The sequence below is a fragment of the Bidens hawaiensis genome, unplaced genomic scaffold (genome assembly GCF_021521415.1).
Source record: "Bidens hawaiensis isolate Kalapana, Puna unplaced genomic scaffold, B.hawaiensis_p1.1 tig00005976_1, whole genome shotgun sequence".
Classification (NCBI taxonomy): Eukaryota; Viridiplantae; Streptophyta; class Magnoliopsida; order Asterales; family Asteraceae; genus Bidens; species Bidens hawaiensis.
Window position 1 is genome coordinate 470,668 of NW_027491395.1, and position 21,689 is coordinate 492,356.

The 21,689-nt window shown below is 40.7% G+C and overlaps 1 protein-coding gene across 1 annotated transcript; it reads right to left on the bottom strand.

Moving 5' to 3' along the window:
• Window positions 1–20,652: 20,652 nt before the first annotated feature.
• LOC143631238 (uncharacterized) lies at window positions 20,653–20,985 on the bottom strand. The gene has a single exon (XM_077100059.1). The coding sequence runs from the start codon at window positions 20,983–20,985 to the stop codon at window positions 20,653–20,655; it is 333 nt and encodes a 110-aa protein (XP_076956174.1).
• Window positions 20,986–21,689: the final 704 nt, after the last annotated feature.

Genomic DNA, 21,689 nt, shown 5'->3' on the forward strand with positions numbered 1-21,689 from the left:
GTTGTAAAGAAATAATTTATTAATAGTTGAGGTTAATGAAATGATTTGGGATGGTTGAGGAGGGTTTTAAAAGAGGCAGATATATGTTTTAATAACCAGTCTACTTAATTAATGTGAACTTTATTCGTAAAATAAAAGGCGTTATAAATATATAATTGAGAAAAGACTAAAATAACTACGATCGACCAAAGAACACAATAAAAGTCTTCGGGTATCTTGAGGGGTCAATGTAACAAGAGAAATTTAGTTCACAAAGGTCAGAGTAGATTATCTTGGAGTAGCTCAAATAGGTTGAGTTCGTAATTTGGGGTTGCGTAATTTGGGTTTTCAATATGGTATAAATGGGTAACTTGAGCTTGTGGGTATGGAATTGGTGAGGTAATAAGGACCTTGATTGACTAAGGAGACTTGAAGGATGCAGGGTTGATAGGCTTGACTTGATGAACAAGGGCAAGTTGATGGCACATATTCTGGGGATGATTAGGGTCTCCATGATGGTATCAAGTGTGGTTATTAAGAACACCAGGTTGAGTATGAGCGGTAGGCTGTTTGTGGGATGGTCTGTACACTAGGCAGGATACGACAAAAGTTAGCAAGGTGGCCATAGCGATGTGTATAGCTGGCACAAGGATTTAGCATAGCGACAACGGTTACAATTGAAGCACAACGGGTGAGGACCAGTGCATGGTTTCCTTCTTGAGGCGTCTCGGTCTGTGTCAAGGTTGAGGGTTGTTTTTGATTAACAATATAGCTTTGGTGATTGACCTTACTCTTGTTGTTGGTATTTGAAACAGATTTTAGGTTAGGTTTTGGTTTTGGTCAGGAACAAGTGATGAAACAACACAATTTGAGTTGAGGCTTTAAACTTGAGTCACGTATAACAGTTGCAAACTCTTTGGTGATCATAGTAGTCATAAGGCAGTCGTGAGAATTCAACAAACGACGATGAAACGATGGTTTCCTATGAGAACATAGGATGAAATGGGATGATGGTAGATACCAGAAGGGCATGACGGTGAATTTTGACGTAAGCCCTTCCTCGTTTAGGATGTTATGTTTAGGTCGAGGTGGATTGTCGAGGAATAGTACAACTTGACAATTTTACTTGCGTTTTGCCAGTGTGATTGGTGATGAGGATAAGTAGTGGGTAAATGAGTCAATATTTCCAAAAATTAGCTTAACGCAAAAGATTGGGTTTGATTGCTTTCAACATTTTGAATTGAAGTTACTATGTGAGTGACCATAGAAGAACAGTTGATTAATTTTTAGTACAATGATTTCTTGCTAAAAACCTTTTATGATTAATAATGACACGATTTTCAAGAAATGAGTTGATGAGCTATGTACACCACAAATGAACTATTAAGAAAAACTGAATTTTTTGAAATATGTTGAGCTAGCGTTTACTCTTAACTTAAGGATAAGTTAGAATCTATATTGATAATTAATCAAATAATTTTGATGAATGGGTTTTATCAAAGTTTGATAAATTGATGAGTTTTAACAAAATTTTAAAAAAAATCTCAGGTTGAATACTTGAAAATAGTTTATGTGTGTGATACCATGAGTATGAGAAAGTCATTCGACTATGAAATTATACAATAATATTGTTGATGTTTTAATAATGTGATAAGATAAATAAATGATGAATTTGTAAATCATTCAATATTCGAGTGTAAGTTGTCTGATTAACTTGTGATAGTCGGGTCTTAATAAATGAGGAATTTGTATCTAATTGTGACAATCGTCAATTACAGGTTAACCCCGTTAACTCAACTTCGTCAATTCAAACTTAAGATCACTGAATCTATAACACACACTTCATTACATTTAAACTAGGGTTTAAATCACGCTTAACACTTACTACATGTGTAGTCTTTCGGAAATTGCACCGAAACGCAAACGAGTTGACGCAAACGATTGATGAATAAACGAAAAAACGTCAAAACAGTAATTATGTGATAATTATGTGTTAGACTTATGTGTTATGTGATAACATGGTTATAAACGTTAACTCAAGATGTAAACAAGTTAGTTTAAGCTAGTTAAGTAATACTTAGAAGTGGAGGGGCCAAAGTGTAACATAGTATTCTATAAATAATAATAATAACTAAACTTAACTATTATTTTCTTTTTCTCTCTAACCCCGATCGGAAACCCCACCCCCTTGCTCCTTGGCTGCCGTCGACTTACACACACATATACAACCAAGAATTCAAGTGTTTGATTGAAGAATTAGGTGCTAGGAAGGTATAATCGATTATCCTATGCATCCTTTATACTTAATCTTGACTTTTATTGGGTTAATCACAAACCCTAGCTGCCGATTTTATATGGTTATGTGTTCATATGATTTTGTTTGATTGGATGATGTATTGATGATGAATTGATAACTAGATTGAATATTGTTACATGTTAATCGTTTGTGTCTTTGATTAGAGTTCAAACAAAAACCCTAATCATGTATGTAAGGTGTAATTGATGTGCATGGATGGTGTTTAGGGAGTCTAGACTGTTATATGAATGCATGATAGTTCATAGATAGTTAATATGTTGAGTTTGGATGCAAACAGTTTCTGGACAGAATATGTATTTGATGTTTAAGTGACTGTAACGAAGTATAAATGTGAAAATTGGTTGAGATTATTGATACTACAGTCAACTAGGTTGAGTCTAGTTTCTAAAGAATATAAACTTGTAATTTTTGGACAAGTAGAAGTTAACTTTTATGATTTTACAAAAACGTTGTGCGAAGCTGAGCTGTTAGACCTGCTGTTAGTTTGTTTTGTAAATATTATATCTCATGAACTACGAGACCAATTGGGTTGGTTCCACTTCTGAAAGTTGACTCATTGAGTTAGGAACCTAACTCAAGTGGTCTTGCATTTATTGGATTTTTCGTTTAACAGGAATTTCAAATAACATTCTGTTGCGCATGAATTTGACTGTTATGAGTTTGCTGTAATGATTTCATGATTGTGAGAAAACTATGTGGAATAAAAATATAATAAAATATGTTCTAGAAACCTAAGACATATACGCTTCTGAGATGATTTTTGGTGAATTAATTGAGATTCTATGATCGGTGGAATAGTACAATCTTTCAAGTAGAATTTCTGTCTCAATGAAACTAGCTGCTGAGTTTTGTGAAAATGCATGAAACATGATACTTGCTATATACTTATTATGTTTTGACCAAATTGCCCTTGCGGGGAATAATTGCTAATTGATTGTCATGATTTGACCAAATTGCCCTCGTGGGGAATAATGGCTAGTTAATTGTTATGTGTTGACCAAATTGCCCTTACGGGGAGTAATTGCTAGTGATGTACTTTATGAATACGTGACACGTAAATAATTGCTTACACATGTAACATATCACAAATACACTTGTTAAAGTCACACACGATTCACAAACGAAACACGAAACATGTTATGTGCATAGGTATTATGTGCCGCGTCTAGAGACTCGATAATATTCCAACACTTAGAAAAATCTCTTTGTTGTTTTAGAACGCTAGAGAGAGTTTTTCTGTGACGCGCATCTTGGTGATTTAATTTGGGAATTTCTTCGCAAACAGTGAGTTTCACTTTCCCCTTTTAAACTTTTTAAACGCTTTTCACTTGGGGGAGATAACATACTCCGAACGCATTTAAGATTTTGTTAATATAGATTATATATCACTTGTAAAGACTAAGTGGCAAACGCAATAACTAAAGTTCTTCATAACATCGAACCGGTTAATATTTGGATAATAGCGAGTCATTGTTGAGTAGTACTACTGGGTTTGACAAACCCCGCCCAACGCTAAACTCGACTGGTGGTCGAGCGGGTGTAATCTTGGCTAAACACATACCATGGTCTGGATGACCTGGTGGCAAGGCAAGTTATAAACAGTCAGCTTCGGTGTCGAACACTTAGTGATACTTGTTTTATAGGCTAGCTACCTATAGATATATAATTGACATAACACTATCTGGTAACGCAAAACGCTTAACGCAAAACGCTGTAACGCAAAACGCTGTAACGCAAAACGCTGTAACGCAAAACGCTTAACGCAAAACGCTGTAACGAAAAACGCTGAACGCAAACGCTAAACATTTATTTTTATATAAACTTGTGAACTCACCAACCTTGTGTTGACACTTTTAGTATGTTATTCTCAGGTAGCCGAGCGGGCGCGCGGTTTAGGAACATGCATTGCTTGAAACATTTTTAATTATGCAAAAACTTATTTTAAACTATTATCATTGGGTTTTAAGTCGTCCTGCGTGACGTAACATTATTTGCTATGATTTTACGCTTCCGCATTTAATTACTCGTAAACGTTTTCATGGTTTTGAAACTTTGTTTTATGGTTTGATTATAACTAATGATTCCGATCCTGTTAGTTCACACCCTCTGACGGTAAAACCTCGTTAGTGGATTTTGAGGGTGTGACAGATTGGTATCAGAGCCATTGGTTATAGCGAACTAGAAGCTGCATACATACTAGACTATAACCGCGACGACCCATTAGTTATAATGATACGCACTGCATAGATTTGTGTAGTCTTTGTTATCCTATCTCTTTACCTCTTTCACTCATACTCGCGCGCATACGTGGCTTACCTGTAGGAATGTCGACGCCGCCACCCTCATCATCATCTGATCCGATGACTCATGCTCACGGGAAGGAACCGCAGTTACCTACCGCATCGCCGCCCCGTATAGTCCCGGAACTCGAAGCTCCCGCACCGAAGAGGTACCGCTTATCCGGAGGCATATACGAAAACGACGTTAGCTGGGATTGGTACCCTAACATGATCAGACGTATGGTCTATCGCGAGCAAGTTCCCCCATTACCTCACCCGAATCACCCTGCTTATCCCAACACCCTACCACCCATAACCGAACCTGTAGAGCGAGTTCTCGCAGCTGTTGTTTCATGTTTGGAGCGTGATGTGGGTTACATGCGCTATACGAGAGCGAACGTTTCCGGACGGTTAAAAGACGGAACCGAGACTAAGGAGGAGATTGCCCGCATGGCAGCGGCAATGAAGGAAATGCAAGAGGCTAGTGATCAACAGATGAAGATTATGATAAGGATGCAAGCCGAGATGATAGACTTGCAAGAGCAACTCCAAGTAGCAAGGACCCGAACCGAGATAGCTTTAGAGCGTTGCGACGTGTTACAAATGCAAATTGCTCAGAACGCAGCCGAACCTGAAGCAGAGCCTGAGGCCGAGCCTGAGGCAGAGCCTGATGAGGATCCCGAGGAAGATCCCGAGGAAGAACCCGAAGAAGAACCGGAGGAAGAACCGGCTGAGGAGGAGGCACACTCAGAGGTGTCCTCAGATGATGACATCTAGTGATGATAACACCTAGATGGAGGGGTTGTCTCCATCCGAACTATTATTTTTCTATGATTTTAAGGATTGATTGGAAATACTTTGTAGCGAATAAAATGGTTTTAATCATGAATTATTAATTAGATTAGTATATGGTTGTGACGTGATGTTGTTTCTTTCCTACCTACCTTTTTTATTACATGTATGGTGTGTTGTATATGAAAGAAAAATTCATGTTTAACATTTTATACTGTGATTCTAGGAAATGGCTGGAAGAAACGCTGGACATGGACGTGGTAACATCAACTTGACTGCAGCTGAACTCCAAACTCTGCTGAACGACCATGCGGCGGCCGCTTTAGCCGCACACATTCAGAATCAAGCTGGAGGTCCAAGTGGAACGTGTACCTTCAAGAATTACCTTGACTGCAAGCCCAGTACGTTTAAGGGAACTGAGGGAGCTATAGGCTTCCTGCGTTGGGCTGAGAAGGCCGAGTCGGCATTTGAGATGTGCAATTGTCCCTCTGCCAGTAGGGTCAAATTCGCTTCTGGAACACTTGAGGATTCTGCCCTCACTTGGTGGAATTCAAACGTGCAGATCCTTGGATTGGAACTGGCTAACGCGATGAACTGGGTGGAGTTCAAAAACATGATGCGAGAGGAGTACTGTCCGAGAGAGGAGATTTCGAAGTTAGAGTCAGAATTTTGGTCACTGAAGATGGTGGGCTCAGAAATTGAAGCCTACACTACCCGTTCTCACGAGTTAGCGGTGATGTGTCCGCGGATGGTGGATCCGCCGAGTAAGAGGATTGAGATGTATATCGATGGGTTAGCATCGCAGATTCAGGGCATGGTGACGTCTTCCAGACCAGCCACGATACAACAAGCGATCCGTTTAGCTCACAAACTGACGGATCAGGCTGTGACCCAAGGTGCGTTACCACCTAGGGGTTCAACCACTAAAGCCCGTGACAACCTGAGTAATGACAACAACAGCAACAGCAACCCGAGCAGCGGAAAGAGGAAGTTTGACAACACCAGATCCTCGTCCTCGAACCTCCCACAGCAACAACACTACCGTAAGCCCGAATTCACTCGGAGCTTTAACAACCAGAGTCATAACAGCAATAACAATGGTAGCGGGCAGGGTTCGAGCGGATATGCTGGGAAATATCCGAAGTGCAATAGGTGCAACTATCATCATGTTGGCCCGTGTGACCGTGTCAAGTGTCAGAGATGCGGAAAGATGGGTCACCAGGCGAAGGAATGTAGAGGAGACCTTGCGGCAAAGGGTGCTCCTAAGCCACCTATGACGACGAAGGGATGTTTCGAATGTGAGCAAGAAGGTCATTTCAGGAAAGATTGTCCCAAGCTGAAACAGAACGATAACAATGGAGGTAATGGAAGTGGCAGTAGTGGTGGAAGCAATGGCAAGGGAAGAGCTTTTGTGATTGGGTCGGGTCAAGCCCGCAATGATCCGCATGTGGTGACTGGTAAGTTCCCTGTGAACGATTGTTTTGCTTCTGTGTTGTTTGACACTGGAGCTGATAGGAGTTTTGTGTCGAAAGCCTTTAGCCAACTCTTAGACTTAACTCCAACTCCATTAGATGCTAAGTTTCCTGTTGAATTAGCTGACGGTAAGACTATAGTAACGACTCATGTACTTGCGGGATGTAAGTTAAAACTGTCAGGTCATGTCTTTGATATCGACCTTATTCCTTTTACGCTTAGTAGTTTCGATGTCGTGGTCGGCATGGACTGGTTATCCGAGAACCACGCGGAGATTATATGTCACGACAAGATAGTTCACATTACTACCCCTTCCGGCGAGAGCATTTCGGTCCGAGGTGAGAGAAGCGGCATGACCACCAGCGTCATTACCCTTATGAAGGCGCAGAAGTACCTGCGAAAGGGTCATCCGGCAGTTTTGGCGCAAATTGTTGAGAAACCCGCGGAGGAGAAGCGAATTGAAGATATACCAGTTGTGCGAGATTTTCCGGAAGTTTTCCCGGAAGGATTTGCCCGGACTCCCTCCTATACGACAATTCGAATTCCAAATCGAGTTGACACCCGGTGCAGCACCCATAGCACGAGCCCCGTATCTGCTCGCACCGGCGGAGCTTCAGGAGTTGTCCACTCAGTTGCAAGATTTATTGGATAAGGGTTTAATCCGACCTAGCTCATTGCCATGGGGAGCCCCTGTCTTGTTTGTCCGAAAGAAGGACGGGACTTTCCACATGTGTATCGACTACCGGGAGTTGAACAAGGTGACAGTCAAGAACCATTATCCTTTACCCCGAATTGATGATTTGTTTGACCAGCTTTAAGGATCGAGTTACTACTCGAAGATCGATCTGCGATCCGGTTACCACCAACTAAGAGTGCGCGAAGAAGATATCTCTAAGACGGCTTTCAGAACACGGTATGGTCACTATGAGTTTTCGGTTATGCCTTTTGGCCTAACCAACGCACCAGCCGTATTTATGGATTTCATGAATCGAGTATGCAAGGCGTACCTCGACAAGTTTGTGATTGTTTTCATCGATGATATTCTCGTCTACTCCAAGAACGAAGCTGACCATGAAGAACACTTAAGGGTAATTCTGGAGTTATTGAAGAAGGAACAACTGTATGCTAAACTCTCGAAATGTGAGTTTTGGCTTCGCGAGGTTCACTTTTTAGGACATGTGATCAACGAGAATGGTATCCATGTCGATCCCGGTAAGGTAGAGGCCATCAAAAACTGGGAAGCACCTAAGACTCCGACTGAGGTGCGGCAATTCCTAGGACTGGCCGGCTACTACTGACGTTTCATCGAGGGATTTTCAAAGATTGCTCAACCCCTCACCGCTTTGACTCACAAAGGCATTAAGTACAATTGGGGTGACGCGCAAGAATCCACTTTTCAACTGTTGAAAACCAAACTGTGCAGCGCCCCTATTCTAGCCCTCCCCGAGGGAACAGAGAATTTCGAGGTACATTGTGACGCATCGATACAAGGTCTCGGTTGTGTGCTGATGCAACTCGAGAAGGTTATAGCTTATGCCTCTCGACAACTACGGGTTCACGAGAAGAACTACACGACCCATGATTTGAGCTGTGGTGTTCGCCCTTAAGATATGGAGGCATTACTTGTACGGTACCAAGTTTACCATTTACACCGACCACAAGAGTCTCCAGCATATCTACGATCAGAAGGAGCTGAACATGCGACAGCGTCGTTGGGTCGAGCTGCTTAAAGATTACGATTGTGCCATCAAGTACCACCCTGGCAAGGCCAATGTAGTGGCCGACGCCCTCAGTAGAAAAGAAACAGATAAACCCAGACGAGTGCGAGCATTGCAACTCACGATTCATGCAAACTTACCTGACCAGATTCGCGAGGCGCAACACGAAGCTTTGAAAGATGATAATCTTCCATCGGAACTCATGCGGGGCATGAGCAAGCAACTTGAAACCAGATCGGACGGGGTCCGATATTTTGAGAACCGGATTTGGATTCCACGGTTCGGAGAGTTGAGAACTCTGGTTATGGACGAAGCACACAAGTCCCGATATTCTATCCATCCTGGCTCAGATAAAATGTATCATGATTTAAAGGCACTTTACTGGTGGCCGAACATGAAAGCCGACATTGCCACCTACGTGAGAAAATGCTTGACTTGTGCCAGAGTTAAAATAGAATACCAGAAACCATCTGGCCTACTGCAACAACCGGAACTCCCAATGTGGAAATGGGAACACATTTCAATGGATTTTATTACGGGTTTACCTAAGACACCGACGGGATGCGATACCATCTGGGTGATCGTTGACCGGTTGACTAAGTCTGCACACTTCTTAGCGATTAAGGAATTGGACAAAATCGAAAGACTGACTCGCGTCTACATGAAGGAAGTAGTGTCTAGACACGGAGTGCCTGTCTCAATCATTTCTGATCGAGATCCTCGTTTCACTTCGCACTTTTGGAAGTCGCTGCAAAGCGCACTAGGCACCCGTCTTGATATGAGCACATCATACCATCCTCAGACGGATGGGCAAAGTGAACGAACTATTCAGACCCTGGAGTATATGTTGCGTGCATGCGTGTTGGATTTCGGAAAAAGTTGGGAACCTCACTTACCTTTGGTAGAGTTTTCGTATAATAACAGCTACCACGCAAGTATTAAAGAAGTGCCGTTTGAAGCGCTGTACGGACGGAAGTGTCGATCACCACTCTGCTGGGCAGAGGTGGGTGACAGCCAATTCACTGGTCCAGAACTGGTACTCGAAACTTCGGAAAAGATTGTTCAAATCCGAAATCGCATGGCAGCAGCACGAGATCGCCAAAAGAGTTACGCCGACAAGCGCCGAAAACCTCTCGAATTTCAAGTGAATGACCAAGTGTTACTCAAAGTCTCGCCTTGGAAAGGTGTGGTTCGCTTTGGTAAGCGAAACAAACTCAACCCACGATATGTTGGTCCCTATCGAATAACTGAGCGCATTAGTCCGGTGGCGTACCGACTGGACCTACCAACGGAACTCAGTGGAGTACACAATGTGTTCCACGTGTCCAATTTGAAGAAATGCCTATCCGATGAAACCCAAGTAGTTCCTTTGGAGGAACTGCAAGTTGATGAACAGTTACGCTTCATTGAAGAACCAGTCGAAGTTTTGGATTGGGAAACCAAAACGCTTAAGCACAGCAAAATTCCAATCGTTAAAGTTCGTTGGAACTCGAGACGTGGACAGGAGTTCACGTGGGAACGCGAGGATCAAATGATGAAAAAGTATCCTCACCTTTTTGAAGGGCTAACCAAACACAGAAAACCGCGAAACCCGGCAAACCGTCAGAAATCACCGGAGGTATGAATTAAAATTCGGGACGAAATTTCTTTCTACTAGGGGATGATATGACAAACTGAAAATTTTTCTTACTTTTTCAGACACTCATCACGACTTGACTCAAATTTTCGGGACGAAAATTCTTTAACATGGGAATGATGTGACAAGTGTGTGTTATAACACACACTTCATTACATTTAAACTAGGGTTTAAATGACGCTTAACACTTACTACATGTGTAGTCTTTCGGGAATTGCACCGAAATGCAAACGAGTTGACGCAAACGATTGATAAATAAACGAAAAAACGTCAAAACAGTAATTATGTGATAATTATGTGTTAGACTTATGTGTTATGTGATAACATGGTTATAAACGTTAACTCAAGATGTAAACAAGTTAGTTTAAGCTAGTTAAGTAATACTTAGAAGTGGAGGGGCCAAAGTGTAACATAGTATTATATAAATAATAATAATAACTAAACCCTAACTATTATTTTCTTTTTCTCTCTAACCCCGATCGGAAACCCCACCCCCTTGCTCCTTGGCTGCCATCGACTTACACACACATATACAACCAAGAATTCAAGTGTTTGATTGAAGAATTAGGTGCTAGGAAGGTATAATCGATTATCCTATGCATCCTTTATACTTAATCTTGACTTTTATTGGGTTAATCACAAACCCTAGCTGCCGATTTTATATGGTTATGTGTTCATATGATTTTGTTTGATTGGATGATGTATTGATGATGAATTGATAACTAGATTGAATATTGTTACATGTTAATCGTTTGTGTCTTTGATTAGAGTTCAAACAAAAACCCTAATCATGTATGTAAGGTGTAATTTATGTGCATGGATGGTGTTTAGGGAGTCTAGAGTGTTATATGATTGCATGATAGTTCATAGATAGTTAATATGTTGAGTTTGGATGCAAACAGTTTCTGGACAGAATGTGTATTTGATGTTTAAGTGACTGTAACGAAGTGTAAATTTGAAAATTTGTTGAGATTATTGATACTACAGTAAACTAGGTTGAGTCTAGTTTCTAAAGAATATAAACTTGTAATTTTTGGACAAGTAGAAGTTAACTTTTATGATTTTACAAAAACGTTGTGCAAAGCTGAGATGTTAGACCTGCTGTTAGGTTGTTTTGTAAATATTATATCTCATTAACTACGAGACCAATTGGGTTGGTTCCACTTCTGGAAGTTGACACATTGAGTTAGGAACCTAACCCAAGTGGTCTTGCATTTATTGGATTTTTTGTTTAACGGGAATTTCAAATAACATTCTGTTGCGCATGAATTTGACTGTTATGAGTTTGCTGTAATGATTTGATGATTGTGAGAAAACTATGTGGAATAAAAATATAATAAAATATGTTCTGGAAACCTAAGACATATATGCTTCTGTGATGATTTTTGGTGAATTAATTGAGATGCTATGAGTGGTGGAATAGTACAATCTTTCAAGTAGAATTTCTGTCACGGTGAAACTAGCTGCTGAGTTTTGTGAAAATGCATGAAACATGATACTTGCTATATAATTATTATGTTTTGACCAAATTGCCCTTGCGGGGAATAATTGCTAATTGATTGTCATGATTTGACCAAATTTCCCTCGTGGGGAATAATGGCTAGTTAATTGTTATGTGTTGACCAAATTGCCCTTACGGGGAGTAATTGCTAGTGATGTACTTTATGAATACGTGACACGTAAATAATTGCTTACACATGTAACGTATCACAAATACACTTGTTAAAGTCACACACGATTCACAAACGAAACACGAAACATGTTATGTGCATAGGTATTATGTGCCGCGTCTAGAGACTCGATAATATTCCAACACTTAGAAAAATCTCTTTGTTGTTTTAGAACGCTAGAGAGAGTTTTTCTGTGACGCGCATCTTGGTGATTTAATTTGGGAATTTCTTCGCAAACAGTGAGTTTCACTTTCCCCTTTTAAACTTTTTAAACGCTTTTCACTTGGGGGAGATAACATACTCCGAACGCATTTAAGATTTTATTAATATAGATTATATATCACTTGTAAAGACTAAGTGGCAAACGCAATAACTAAAGTCCTTCATAACGTCGAACCGGTTAATATTTGGATAATAGTGAGTCATTGTTGAGTAGTACTACTGGGTTTGACAAACCCTACCCAACGCTAAACTTGACTGGTGGTCGAGCGGGTGTAATCTTGGCTAAACACATACCATGGTCTAGATGACCTGGTGGCAAGGCAAGTTATAAATAGTCAGCTTCGGTGTCGAACACTTAGTGATACTTGTTTTATAGGCTAGCTACCTATAGATATATAATTGGCATAACACTATCTGGTAACGCAAAACGCTGTAACGCAAAACGCTGTAACGCAAAACGCTTAACACAAAACGCTGTAACGCAAAACGCTGTAACGCAAAACGCTTAACGCAAAACGCTGAACGCAAACGCTAAACATTTATTTTTATATAAACTTGTGAACTCACCAACCTTGTGTTGACACTTTTAGTATGTTATTCTGAGGTAGCCGAGCGGGCGCGCGGTTTAGGAACATGCATTGCTTGAAACATTTTTAATTACGCAAAAACTTATTTTAAACTATTATCATTGGGTTTTAAGTCGTCCTGCGTGACGTAACATTGTTTGCTATGGTTTTACGCTTCCGCATTTAATTACTCGTAAACGTTTTCATGGTTTTAAAACTTTGTTTTATGGTTTGATTATAACTAATGATTCCGATCCTGTTAGTTCACACCCTCTGACGGTAAAACCCCGTTAGTGGATTTTGAGGGTGTGACACTAATTATGTGGATGAAAAGTATTTCTAAGTGTAAGAATAGATGGAATAAATAAATCTTGATTCAAAAGTGATTTAGTAAGTAAGAATTTGTTGTAAATTAATACTCGTGTCTTATAATAGTAGTTTGAGGTTGGGATTGTGTTTGAGGTTGAGAATTTTCAATACCTATAAATATTTGTTTATAGAAGTCTTATCATTTTTAACATTGAGAAAACATAACTTAAAACATAAATGGGTTCATTTGTTGGTTAGGGCTTCATGAATCACCATGGGTCCTTCTAACAAATGATAAATATCGAACACCAAGTAAACAAAATCAATCGAAAATCGAGTTTGAGGGGGCGTTGAGGTAGATGATTGAAGTAGTTTGGGAACCACCCCATTATACATACTTCATCCATCCGATCAACAAAACACAATACGGATAAACCGAGTCTAGCCACGAAATCACTGTGAATTCGGTTATAAATTTAAGGATGTGATCGTCACATGACCACGTTGATAAAATGAGGGTAGTAGATTCGGGTACATTTGGTGTGATATGCTTTGGCCTAATAAGTTACACACCCTTACCGAACACTCAATGAAGGAAACCAGGTCTCGCGGTTGATTGAGATTTATGCGCATTGCATTTCCTTAGGCTCGCAGGCCTTGGTATCAAGGGTTCAGTAAACAAGTGTGTCCCTCTTCCAGTTACTACATATCCGTCCCACGAGTCATCCTCAAGGAGAGGGGAGCAAAAATATGGGATTTCCTAAAGAATTTCCCGATAGAAAAATCGTCCTAAAATTTTGAAAAAAATTTTTGAGAGTGAGGCATAGCCTCGAATTAGGTGTGTGCTTTTGTGTACAATTGTATATGATGAACAATATAAATATGCTAAGCTATGTACAAAAATTTAAACAAGTAGGGTGCATGTATAGGAACACGTATAGGGACCCTAAGCATGCTACTAGGTCATTACGTCTAACCACCTATCTTATAGCCTTCGGCTCTGATACTAGTCTGTCACACCCCAACCTACGGCGGAACATGCCGGGGCGCAACATTAATTTTATCATAGCTCAGAAGACACTATGTAATTACACGTGTCAATATCTAAATTATTATTTCAGATAAACCATACATTAAAGCACAATAATACATAGTTCTCAAAATAGATACATATATCAATAATAAACTTAAATTAAATAGCATTCTTCACATCATCGAGCAACCTAAGGTATCACTACTTCAAAAATCTTGAAGTCATCCAATAGAGCTACCTGCGCCATGCGTGAAAATACATATATTTGTCAACATAAAGTTGACAAAGTAAACCACGGTTTTGAGTATATATAATAATAAAATGACAATTCCATGCGATAATCGTAAATCACTACAATTAGTGCAACAATAAATAAAAGTTGTCTTTTCAACCGAATCACATAGATAAGGGTTTACTCGGACGGTATATGATCATACTAATGAGGATGAGGATGAGATACCAACCAACATAAAATAAACACATAGTCACATTTGCACATATCAATAAATCAAGCAATTTCAATTACGCATATAATGGAATCGTAGTGAAAACAATAATTTGATTGTGAACGCATAACGCCCCCAAAATTGTAAAGCGATAAAAAGTGGGATGTGAATTTACTTACCTTATTGAGTACGGTAAACAAGGACAAGATAAATAAAGAAGAGTCTAGGATGAAAACGGTCAAGCTTCCCGAGATTTGCCGACAATTAATCCTAGTTGTTAATGATAAAGAGAGTTAAAATGTAAAAGACAAAATAATAAGGCGGATCTTGGGTCTCGAAGAGGTTATAAATTTTATTGCCATTTTATTATGGTTGTTTATTATATTTGCTTTCTTTACGTTAATACAATAAATGTTTATAAAGTGACATAAAAGTTGGAAAATTTATACGTACATGAATCTTTAAAAATGAATACAATTTGGGTGATTAAACGAGTTATCATCACACACACACACACATATATATATATATATATATTCATACATATAAAAGATTTATGAAGAAAAACGACAATTCTAGAGGTTCGGTATAACCAATCTTCGTTTATTAAATGTTATAAATATAAATTAATATAAAAGAAAGTTATTTAATTGAGTTAGAAAAAAACAATAAATAACAAAACCGGGTTTCATGAGGCTTAGAGATTCGGTTTTGTCAAAGTTATATTTATAAAAATTTATTAAGTAATAATATTAATCAAAGATCTAGAAAAGAAGCTTAATATGTAAAAATGTAATAATAAAAAAATATTAAAAACGGGCTGGGTCGCGGGTTCGAACCCGCGACCCAGCCATTGTTATATGCGTGATCAAGCCAACTGAACCAGATTAATCCTTTGTTATCATAACAGAATCGAAAATATAAAAACACAATTAAAAGACGATAAGAACCCTAGGTTATCCAATTGGGTAATCTGAACCATGTTCGATCAAACAAGGTTAGGGATTTTTTTCTACAATGATTCGCGATCTCAACCATACCTGATAATTGAATTGTAACGTTCGGTAAGATGGTGAGAATGCTCGAGCTAGCCACGGCCAGAAGTGGCTTCAGTTAGGTGCTGATATGTTGTTGTCAACTGAATTGGTTTTAGGGGAAAGGGTCGCAACGTAGAGGATGTGGTTTCTGCAAATTTAATTGATCTAATACGAAGGGATTATATATGATCACGAGTTAGGGTTTTTTGGGATTTAATAAGGTTAATTGCTCACAATACGGACTAGTTAACACGTGTTTACTAAAATTGAGTGTCGGTTACGCGTTTATTCAATTTAATATGCTAATTTCCTAAGATAATCGGTCAAGAACGAGCGGGAATTGATGATTTTGAAGATGTTGGGTGCGCCGGGTCGGGTTTGGGGTTTGGGTCAACCGGTCTGAACAAGGAGGGTGGTTAGGGTTATTTTAAAATATTATTTTAATACCATAATTTACATATCAGGCCCCCTGAAGTTTGTAGATGGAAACGAGAATGGGCTAAAGTTTGTGTTTGGGTGAAAGTTAAAAGTTTTTTGTAAGTTTTAAATATGTAACTATTAAATAATAAAACTAAGACAATAAAAATACTTAATAAATGCGTTGGTTTTATTAAATGAGTGACCCGAACCCTTAAACGGGTCGGGTATAATTACAAGAATATAAAAAAGAAAACCCGAATGTTACAACATTCACTACTTTAGGAAATTTCGTCCCGAAATTAGGAACAAAGCCGTAACGAAGAGGTGCGGGTACTGGGACTCCATTTAATCTTTACGTCCCCAAGTGAACTCGGGACCACGTTTAGATTCCCAGCGAACTTTGACAAGCGGAATACGGCTACGTTATGTTTATTGGTAGGTTTCGTACCCTACCTCTACAAGTCCCCCCCCCCCAGTCCATTGTTGCCTTCAAACGAGGGGAACTATGGACTGAGTCGGTGTTGTTGGGTGTTCCATGAAGGTTTCCCCCAGTATATTCCGCTGTGGGATTTAATTTTCCGTGAGGTAGCGCCGTAATTAGAGCCTTTTATGAAGGGAGGTTATTGTGAACCTTTATTAGGCAGACCCATTTTATGGTGGGAGGTTATTGTAAACCTTCCTTAGGCGCAACCTTTTATGGCGGGAGGTTCTTGTTAACCTTCCTTAGGCAGAGCCTTTTATGGTGGGAGGTTTTTGTGAATCTTTTTTAAGTGGAGCCTTTTGCGGGAGGTTATTGTGAACCTTCCTTAGACAGAGCCTTTTTCCGTTATAACTGTATTATGATTTTTATCAAGTGTTGTGGTTATATTTGAAATTACACGTGTCCTTGGCAGAGAGAGATGTATTTAATGAATGTCAAGATAAAGTCGCGTGAGATGTAACATGTTTTTCAACGGTTACGTCTTGCATGTACTTTTTTCGTCTGCGTCTGGCGCGTGGGCGTGAATCCCGGTGACGCCCCAGCTGTAACACATTTTCGTACATTGTTTTTCACGTACCTTACTCCCATTGGTTGACATGTGTAATCTACCTTGATTTAACTCGATGAAATTAACTGAGATGTGTATAAAAGGAGGTGTTGTGCTTTCATTCTTCTCCTATTCATCTTCATTTCAATTTTCTCTCCTTTAATCTCAAATTCTCATTTGCTCCGACGAACTTTTATTTTTTGCCCGGTTTTCACCATATATGGCTGGTTCTTCTAAGCCGGATAAGAAGAAAGGTATTAAGCGGCCTCATACTATGGAGTTTGTTGGGTGTCAGATCTCGCGCTCCGACTTTGACGAGGTGTTCAAGGATATCTGCATTGACCCCATTTTTTAGCTGGTTTTTTTGGCTCAAGACAAAACGGTGATGCAAGCTCCTTCCGGCAAGATTGCTGTGTACAAGGAGTTTTTTGTGCTTGGAAACTTTCGGTTGCCCATAACCCATTTCCTGTTGGAGGTTCTGGATGTGTTTTGGTTTGTATTTGACACAGGTACATCCTCTTGGAATGCCGCGCCTTCGCCATTTCGAGTTTACTTGTCACTGTCTGGGTGTAACTCCATCGGATAACAAGTTGGTGGCTTTCTACCAGTGCGACAACTCTCAGGGCTAGTATAATATGTTTGTCCGTTCTGGCGCCAAATCCATAGCTCTTGACGCGCCCAAAATCCAACACGAGTGGAAGAGTATCTTCTTCTACGTTACTGAGTGTGTGGTTTCTCATGCGATGCACTTTCCAGAAGGCAAAGATCTTCTTGTACCTAAACCGGTTCTGTATTCGGGTGCGGACTTGTATAAGGTTTTGAAGGAGAGCCTTTCTCTGCTTCGTTCATATCCGGAGCGTGCGCTTGTGTTGTTTGGGATGAGTCGCATCTGGGGCGACCCCATGATGGTGCTATACATCCGGAATGGTGGTCAAGGCTAATGGCTATAATCGTTTTCCTTTTTCCTTTTATTTTGTTTTTTTGTTTTTTATGGCTGTTACTGTATTACAGAGGTGGAGGATCCGTTGCTGCAGTTGCAACCTTCGCCTGAGGGTGTGGAGATATTTTACCGGCGGGAGCTAGGTTCCCAGGAGGAGTCGATCCTAACCAGGACGGCTCATAACTTTTATTTTCCCCTTCCTATGAACCAAACACTACCACCTCGGCCGCCGCCACCTCCCAGCTTTGTTAACCCAAGAGAGAGTAAGTTACTTTGATGCCATATCATTATCACCTAAACCATATAACATACTGACGCATGTCTCCGTATATTACAGGTAAAAGATCTCATATTTTGCACCTTCGTAAATGTAGAGGGAAGGAGTCACAAGGCGGTGGCAGGAAGATGGATGCCTCCTTAAAGGGCCCTAAGAAAAGGCCCCTTTTGGAGGATGAGGACGATGACATCGTCATCTCTGATGTGCCATTTGGCCCGCCTCTCGTGTCGTCGGCGACGGTTCTGGATAAGTACGGGATCGTCGTGGACACAAATTCACTCCAAACCGTCAGCAGGCAGGTTGTTGAAGACATTGTGTTTCCTCTAGTCTTTTACCCTGGAACTTTTATGTATACTGGTGTCCCATGGTTCCTCGGTTGGTTCCATGGTGAGCGCTAGAGCGTTCACCGTCCCACACCATGCGGGGTTCATGGTGATGGACGGTGACAAGGAAGAGGAGGAAGTTCCTCTTTTCAAGAAGCCCTGGCTTGGCAGGTTCGTAAAGCTAAGTGGTCAGGTTAAATCTCCAGGTATTTAAGCTAGGTCCTCTTCTTGCTTGTTTCCATTTCACTTGGTCTTAACTCTTGTTTGCTTTATAGAGGCTCGGAAGGCGCACCCAGGCAAGAAGGGATAAACTGAAGTTGTTGCGCTAGACGGTGTATCTTTGACAACAAACTCGTCGGTGGTTTGTTAGCCTATGATGACGAGTCTGGGCAACTTGTCTGAGGCCATGCCTTGCCTGTGGGCAACTTATAAGCAGTAATTTTTTTGATCTTGATGGCAGCAGCGGAGGCGGTGCTTGCGGCGTGGCGGGGGATGTAAATGTAAACCCTCATGATTCCATTGAGGCTAATCAAACTTATTAGCCCAAGTGGAACATCACTCACGGTGCTAATTTTAAATATCAAGTTGTATGCGCCGAATTTTTGGAGCATGCGTTTCCTCCTAGGGAACGTGTTGCTCGCAAGTTCCAGCCTCATGACGGTTTGGTTTCTGACGCCGTATACAACACCGTCTGAGGTCTCTCTAGTTTGGCAGAGCTCATTCGCGATAACCGAGCTCTGCATTATGAAACGATTGAGGCTTATTCTTCCATCAGAGAGATGGAGATTTTTGTGAAGAGTGGAGAGGATGTCACCTGGAAGGTGGGCTGTGAAGCGGCGGGGCACTACCATGCTCTGGCTTCTGCTGATGGGAGGTTAGCGAAGGCTGAGGCAGACTTTGCAGAGTATGCCCGTGAGCGCGCTGAGCGTTATAAAGAGTTTCAGGCTTCATGGAATAAATCTAACGAGGATCTTGTTGATGCACGCGCTCGAACTCTAACAGCAAAGGAGGTTGCCTCCAAGCATGAGCAAGAGAACGTCAACCTGCACAAGATGGCAAGCTGGCGGAAGATCTTGTTGAAGAATTGGAGGTTGAAGATCTTGTTGAAGAATTGGATGTTGAAGCGTCGGTTAGGAAGGCGGATGCGGGAAAGCTGGCCTACGCAATTGCCACTCGTGAGAAGACCATTGAGTCATTAACAGCTCAGTGTGTCGCCGCTGCCAGCGACCGCGATTGGCTGCTAAAGCAAGGCATCAGCAAGTTATAACTTTTTTTTCAATATATTCTATTATTTGTGCTACTTCTTATATATGTTTTTCTTTGTAGGTTGCCCAACACATCATAATAGATTATGCAATGACAAGATCGTTGGGCAGCTTGTGACGGTTGTGCAACATTTGGGGCACAAGGCGGGATTCTAGGAGGCTGTGACACATGTACGAGATCAACTTCCCCTGGAACTCTACGCGCTCCATGGCGTTGATGTTAAATCGGAGTATCAAGATGCCGAGCTCGAATACGATGCGCTTTCGTTTCCCATCTTTTCTTTCATCACTCAGTATGCCAAGGAGGAATATGGCATGCAGAAGTTGAAGGAGTTGTTAGAGCCATCAAAGGAAAGTCCTTCTTTTGCGACTGAAGATTATGTTGTTTCGCGTCTAAATTCGGTGGTGGAGGAAGTGGAAGACATAGTAGACTATGAAGCTTCTCCTCGTCTAGATTAGTTTTGTATATGAGTATAGGATGTTTTTGTAAATCCTTGTATCTTGTTTAGCGGATGTTGGTATTTGCTTTTTGTAAATATTTCCTTATGTTAATGAAAAACTTTTTGTTTCAAGAATTTTTCATATTCTTTTTTGTATTTGAATGTTATGATTTCGCCAAACAAAAGTTGTCAATCGCGGAGTATTATTTTCATTAATAACACACGGCCCTTAGCCCGCTTTTACATAGTAATGAAATCGATTTACATATAACACCTTCGTAGTTACGCCGCGTTCCATGTTCTTGGAACCGGTGAGCCATCGAGTTGAATCAGTGCATATGCGCCTTTTCCTATGACCTTTTTATATTTGATAAGGCCCTTCCCAAGTTGGTGACAATTTTTCTGGCGCATGCGCTCTTGATGCCTCGTTGTTGAAGGACGTAATCTCCAGCGTTGAACTCACAAATTTTGTCTTTTGCATCTTAATACTTCTGGAGCTCACGTTTGTAATTCTGCTCACGCATTGCAGCTAACTCCCGTCGTTTTTCCAAAAGCATAAGGTCTATGCGCCTTTGCTTATCATTATCTTCACCTGCCGCCAAGACGCGGGGTAAGGTTAGACCTATTTCCACCGGGACCATTGCTTTTGTGCCATATATTATACTGAACGGTGCTTCTGTGCTACCTGTTTTCTTTTGAGTGCGAATGGCCCAAAGTACGTGTGCGACTTGGTCTATCCATCTTGGCCTGTAACCATAGAGAATCCTCTTTATACCAACAACGATGATACGATTTAGCGCGTTCGACTTCACCATTCCCTTATGGGTGTGCTACGGAGGTGAACGTTTGATGTTTGTTTAACTCTGAAAGCCAGGATTTAATGCGCTGGTTTGCGAATTTCGTACCATTATCGCTGACGATATTCATTGGTAAACCAAAATGGTAGATGATGAATTCCCAAATAAACTTCTTAACGCTGGTGGCGTTGATAGTTGTTTGTGGCTTTGCTTCAATTCACTTGGTGAAGCAGTCTATGGCGACTATTAAGAACTTCACTCGCCATGGCGCTTCTTGAAACGGACCTATGATATCAATAGCCCATTTCTGGAATGGCCGCGCCGATGTTATCGGTATCATGTTGTTTTTTGGTCGAAGGGTTTTTGGCGCGTGTCGTTGGCATGCGCGACACTTGCGTATTTGTTTTTTCTGCATCCACGTGCATATCTAGCCAATAATACCCCACGTTCATAATTTTTTTTCACCACCATTCTTGGCCCTGCGTGAATTCCGAAAATACCTTCGTGAGTTTCTCTAAGCAGATAATTTTCATCTTTCAGGTCCACACACTGGAGGAGTAGTCCCAGGTAAGATCACCTATACAAAATTCCTTCTTTCATTTGATAATTTAGTGCTTTATGGCGTATCTTTTTGGCTTCCACCTTGTTGTAGGGAAATGCGTCCGAGGATAAGAAGTTGATGATTTGTGTCATCTAGTTGGTGTCGCCTGTAGAAACAACAC